The following is a 6,000-nucleotide window of genomic DNA, read 5'->3' as shown; positions in this document are numbered from 1 at the left end:
CCACAGGGGGGGGGGGGGGCCCTCATACAGTCTCTAGCAGAAATTGCTCTCCCTTACCTGGATTTAAAATCTGGCTTTAGGTAAACACGGAGATTGGATTGCGTGGAGGAACACTGTGTACTCCTTTACTTCACAGTCTCTGCAGCTTTTCCTACTGAGATGACCTTCTGGAAATGCTCCTGTGGTTGCAGAGATTGCAGAGGCTGTATCTGTATGCCCTTGGCTCACTCTCCCTCTCTCTTGTAATTATTCAAGATGGGTAGCCGTGTTTGTCTGTAGCGGCAGAAAAGAGCAAGAGTCCAGTAACGACTTAAAGACTAACAAAATGTGTGGCAGGGGAGGAGCTTTCGTGAGCAACTGCTCACTTCTTCAGACTTCTGAAGAAGTGAGTAGTGACTCCTGAAAGCTCATCCCCTGCCACACATTTTGTTAGTCTTTAAGTCGTTACTGGACTCTTGCTCTTTCTCTTGTAATTATCAGCATGGAAACCAAAAATCAAAAACCGCCTCGTAGCTTTTCCTATATTCTTATAGACAGCTTCAAGAGGAGATTGGAGAAACATCTGGAGCAGAGGTCCATCAGTGGCTGTTAGCCACAAGGTACAGAGGGAACACTCTGTCTGGGGCAGCGATGCTCTGTATTCTTGGTGCTTGAGAGGGCAACAGTGGGAGGGCTTCTGGAGTTCTGGTCCTGCTGGTGGACCTCCTGATGGCCCCTGGGTTTTGGCCACTGTGTGACACAGAGTGTTGGACTGGGAGGGCCATTGGCCTGATCCAACATGGCTTAAGAACATAGGAACATAAGAGACACCAATGTTGGATCAGGCCAAAGGCCCATCCAGTCCAACACTCTGTGTCACACAGTGGCCAGAAATACCAGTGCCATCAGGAGGTCCACCAGTGGGGCCAGGACATTAGAAGCCCTCCCACTGTTGACCCCCCCCAAGCACCAAGAAGACAAAGCATCACTTGCCCCAGAGCCCCTATCTATACCTTGTAGCTAATAGCCACTGATGGACCTCTGCTCCATATGCTTATCTAATTCCCTTTTGAAGCCGTCCATGCCTGTAGCCGCCACCACTTCCTGTGGCAGTGAATTCCATGTGTTAATCACTCTTTGGGTGAAGAAGTACTTCCTTTTACCCATTCTAACCCAACCACTCTGCAGTTTCATGGAGTGCCCACGAGTTCTTGTATTGTGAGAAAGGGAGAAAAGTACCTCTTTCTCTACCTGCTCTTTCCCATGCATAATCTTATAAACCTCGATCATGTCACCCCTCAGTCGTCTTTTCTCCAAGCTAAGGAGCCCTAAGCGCTTTAACCTTTCCTCATAGGGAAAGTGTTCCAACCCTTTTATCATTCGAGTTGCCGTTTTCTGCACTTTTCCCAAAGCTATAATATCCTTTTTAAGGTGTGGTGACCAGAACTGCACACAGTATTCCAAATGAGGTCTCACCATTGATTTATATAGGGGCATTATATTGGCTGATCTGTTTTCAATACCCTTCCTAATAATCCCCAGCATAGCATTGGCCTTCTTTATTGCAGTCACACACTGTCTCGACATTTTCAGTGAGTTATCTACTACAACACAGTTCTTAAACACAGTTCAGCTCTGACCTTGGACCAGCTAAATTGAGTGCTTCGTTGGGTCCGTCTCCTCATACTGCAGAATGTACTGTAGTTTTTTAACATGTAAGCATTTGTGGCCAATGATGCCTCATGATTCTCCTGAATGTGCCTCTCCTGCTTCCCTCTCGATGATAGAGAAGGCCACTGAAGCCTGGCCTCTGTTGAAGGTGCCCTGGCCCTTTTTTGGGCTGTAGCAGACATGCAGCTCCAAAGGCTGTCGGTGGTGGGTGGGGAGGACTTACAATAGAAGCCTGGAGTCTCAGGAAGCCGTAATCTATACCCAGTGCCACATTCTGTGCTGTTTTTACACTAGAACGACAGCAGGCGCCTAGCCTTGTACGTGTGTCTAGCAGTGTGAAGCTCTGGGTAAGTTTCAAAGAGCGACGGCGCTGCTGGAATCCTGCTTGACAGTTGCACGTTTTTCTCTTTCCGTAGCACATCAAAGTTGCCAAACGACCTGCTGGACCTGCAGCCAACATTTCATCCATCAGCGCATCCTATATCCTCTGCGCCCCAAGTAGGAGGGACCTGGGGAGGTGAGCAAACGGGGATCTTTTGCCCGGTTACGGTTTACAGCATGGCCACTTAGAGCGGTAGGATCCCACACCCTCAGCTGTACTTGGCCTTCGGTGAATGAGGTGGAAGAGTCTTCTGAAGGTTTCAGAAATTAGTTGAGCAGGGAGAATATGTGGAAGGCAAGAACAGGTATGGGAACATACAAGAATGTGTGTTATGGCATTTAGAAAACATATGAGTTGTTGTTATTGTTATTATTGTTGTTGTTGTTGTTGTTGTTGTTGTTATTATTATTATTATTGCCTTTCTCCTATAAACGAGGTTCCTTGTAAATAAAGACAAAGAAAGCTAGTCTAGTTTCCATGGCTTGGAACTAGAACTTGTCAAGAAAGGGATGCCGGAGAAGCCTTTGTACTTTTCCTTCTGCGTGAGGATGGAGGGGTTTGGTTCAAATGCAATGTAGGTTTTTTAATCGGAGGTGCCAGTTCACAGAACCAAAACAAAGTAGGAAGAGAAGCAGAGAAAGCTGGAAACCAGTTTTTGTCTTGAAATATGAAAAGGCTGCGTAGAAAGATTTTGAGACAGAAGATACAGTGGAGAATTTGCGTGGAATCATGAACCTTAAATTTAGCTGGCTTATTATGTTTTTTTCTGGGGTTGGGGTGGGAATCGGCATACAGCATTTTACGATCCAGTTCATTCCTCTGATAATGTTACTAAGGCACAAGAAACACACACTCTCTACTTAGCTACCAAGACGGGGACGAAAGGGGTAATACGCACACACAGGGGGGGAGGACAGTAGGAGTCAGGAATGGGCCTTAATAGGCTGACATGTACCCTTCAGGCATCACAGTGTAGAAATGAAGCCATTGCGCAACACCTGATTTCCCCTTGGTAAAACACCTGCCCTCTCTTGACTTGCAGAGGGGCAGGTTAAACCAACAGGAGATAGATCAAGATGGTTAGCTATGTTAGTCTGTCTGTAGCAGTCGAAAAGAGCAAGAGTCTAGTAGCACCTTTAACAAAATTGGTGGCAGGCTAGGAGCTTTCATGAGTCGCTGCAGTGAAATGAGTAGTCTTTTGTTAGTCTCTAAGGTGAGGGAGCTGCGGTGGCTCAAGTGGCTAAGACGCTGAACTGCAGGCTGTGGAAGGTCGGTAGTTCACCAGTTCGAGACCCGAGTGTGCCGCATGACGGAGTGAGCTCCCGTCTCTAGTTCCAGCTCCTGCCAACCTAGCAGTTCGAAAGCAAGAAATTGCAAGTAGATAAATAGGTACCACTTCGGTGGGAAGGGAACAGCATTCCGTGCGCCTCGGTGTTTAGTCATGCCACCCACATGACCACGGAAACGTCTTTGGACAGCGCTGGCTCTTCGACTTTGAAACTGAGATGAGCACCACAACCCTAGAGGTGGATTCGACTGGCTTTCGAGCAAGGGAAACCTTTACCGCAACCCTAGAGGTGGATTCGACTGGCTTTCGAGCAAGGGAAACCTTCACCTTTTAAGGTGCTACTGGGCTCTTCCTCTTTTCTACTGCAGGCAGGAGAAAGTAAGGCTGCCCGTTAACTTCACCTCTTCCAGGCATGGAGGTGATTGTTCCTGGGGCACAGTCAACCTTCTGTTATGTTTTAGGGTACCGGTGTTTTTTGCTCTGTCATGTGATTGCAATGATTTGTTGTCTGTGCCTGCTGCCTTGGCCTGCGCAGATGACAAGAAGCGACCTAGAAGGAATCTTTAAAGACCTTCACAACCCAAGTGTTTGAAGGACCGTCTCCTTCCATATCCCCACCGGCTGTCCCACCACTAGGGATGGCCTGTTTAGTACCAAACAGAGCCCCCCCCCCCGGGCCTTTTATCATCATTGCTCTGGCTCCGTGAAATGGGCTCCCTGAAGAGCTGAAGGGGCCCCTCCTCTCTGCAGATCTTCAGGAGGGGGCAGGGGGATGAACAGCAGGCATCTTTTAAAGAAGGGGGGGAGATATTTGGAGGTTTGCTATTTTATTGATTTTATTTGGAAATGTTTTTGACTAGAATTGTAAGCCACCTTGAACGAGGGCAAAAGTTGGGATATAAATGTTATAAATGTCTTAGTCAAAAGATAAATCAGAGGTTCTAGGAATCTGAAGCAGAATGGGATGCTAAAACCCACAGCTGCTTCTAGTTTGACATCATAGGGTCGACTTGAGTCTTTTTGCCCCTTGGAGGAGAACTAAGCCCTGCGGTACCGATCCTTCCAACAGAAGACGTCTTTAGCAGTGGGACTTGAGCGTTCTTGGCAGCTTGTGACATCTACCGTTGAGTCTTCGAATGTCACACCCTTTCTTAGAAAGTGAATTAATTCGTGAGCGCACAGGCTGTTTATGCAGTTGAAAATGCCTGTCTCCCCCCCCCCCCTTCCCTCGAGGGCTTGCATAGGTATTATCCATTCTTCACTTGGACATGCCATTAATTCAGATTCCTCTAAGTGATTAGGGGGTGCCTTGTCAGTCTCGAATGCATCGTCGTAAGGGATTTCCTCATAACACATAACTGTCTTTGCTGTCTAGCGGTGGGTCATCCGCAGTACGTAGGAGGTGTTTTCAGTTTCCACTTAACATCCGGCGGCCGGCCAAATTTGCCGAAGGGTGGTGCACATGATTCTCCTTCTCTGTTCTGTCCTCGTAACAGCCCTGTGGTGTCATTGAGGCTGAGCGTTTGTGACGAGCCCTGGGTTGCTCAGGAAGCTTGGTGGCAGAGTGAGGACTCGAACCCGGGTCTCCCAGATCCTGATTTGGAATTCTAGTCCCTACACTTGACCCCCTTTGCTCCCATAGGAGAAAACAGCAGATGAGTCGGGAGTCTTTGGACTGGGACAGCGGTGAGGTCGAGTTCCCCCATTCCCCACTCTATGGGGTTCTCTGCTTGGGGCTGTGTGGTCACTGTCCCAGAATGTTCAGTGAGACTCTTACAGGAGCGTGTTCCAGCTTGACTGTGCACATGGTGGTCTGCCTGGTGCCCACCATTTGCAGACGGTTGGATAGTCCACCAAGCGAGTTTTCCAACCAGTGTTCCCTCTAAGCTGAGTTAGTGTGAGCTAGCTCACAGTTCTTTAGCTTCCGGCTCACACATTTTTGTCTTAGCTCAGGAAGGATGTGGCTCCGGAGCAAACTGATTTATGCAGTAGCGAAATCGCTCGCTCACAACTTTAATGCCAGTCGCTCGCAAAGTAGAATTTTTGCTCACAAGACTCCACAGCTTAGAGGGAGCATTGCTTCCAACCACAAGAAAACAGCCTCAAAGATCAGTCTGGACCTAGAGCTGCTGGCTGGGCCATGAGACTTAATACCTAGACCTTTCTGTATTCTTGGTGCTGGGAGGAGCCACAGTGGGAAGGCTCCTGGAGTTCTGGCCCCACTGGTGGACCTCCTGGTGGCACCTGGGTTTTGGCCACTGTGTGGGCCATTGGCCTGATCCAACACTGGTTGCTCTTATGTTCTTATAACAGATAAAAGGAAGCACTTCTTCGCCCAAAGAGTAATTAATACAGCTGCTGTGGCATGTTTATATGCCAATTGAATATGAGAGGGACACAGGGAGTTTTCCTGTCGTGTGAATTGTGAGCATAGCTGGAGTTCCAGAAGGCCCCAAGAAAGCATAGAGGATGGAGTGATACCTCAAGTTAAAGGGTGTTCAGCCCACCGGCATTAAGCGGTGTGCTGCAAGATAAAACGCCGTCAGGAGGTGTCTGCAGCACCGTGATTTGTAAGGAAATGCCCACTGGCTATTGACAGGAAGCCAATGCAAAGTGGGAGTTGATGCTCTTAATTCTGCCAAGCCCCCTGGTTGCAATCAGGGTGCCAGTTGCTGTGCTT

General features: G+C 48.4%; 1 protein-coding gene across 7 annotated transcripts in view; it reads left to right on the top strand.

Moving 5' to 3' along the window:
- The window catches only part of PICALM (phosphatidylinositol binding clathrin assembly protein), a 103,516-nt gene that overhangs the window by 68,595 nt on the left and 28,921 nt on the right, over positions 1 to 6,000 (top strand). For all 7 annotated transcript variants that reach the window (XM_015427739.1, XM_015427738.1, XM_015427736.1 and 4 more), the window contains exon 12: positions 2,067 to 2,167. In XM_015427739.1, the coding sequence (XP_015283225.1) occupies positions 2,067 to 2,167 (101 nt within the window). The remainder of the gene's footprint in view (positions 1 to 2,066; positions 2,168 to 6,000) is intronic.

This window comes from Gekko japonicus, unplaced genomic scaffold, assembly GCF_001447785.1.
Source record: "Gekko japonicus isolate JY-2015 unplaced genomic scaffold, Gekko_japonicus_V1.1 scaffold393, whole genome shotgun sequence".
In the NCBI taxonomy this organism is placed as follows: domain Eukaryota; kingdom Metazoa; phylum Chordata; class Lepidosauria; order Squamata; family Gekkonidae; genus Gekko; species Gekko japonicus.
The sequence above is the reverse complement of the archived record's forward strand: the minus strand, read 5'-3'. Positions and strand labels throughout refer to the sequence as shown.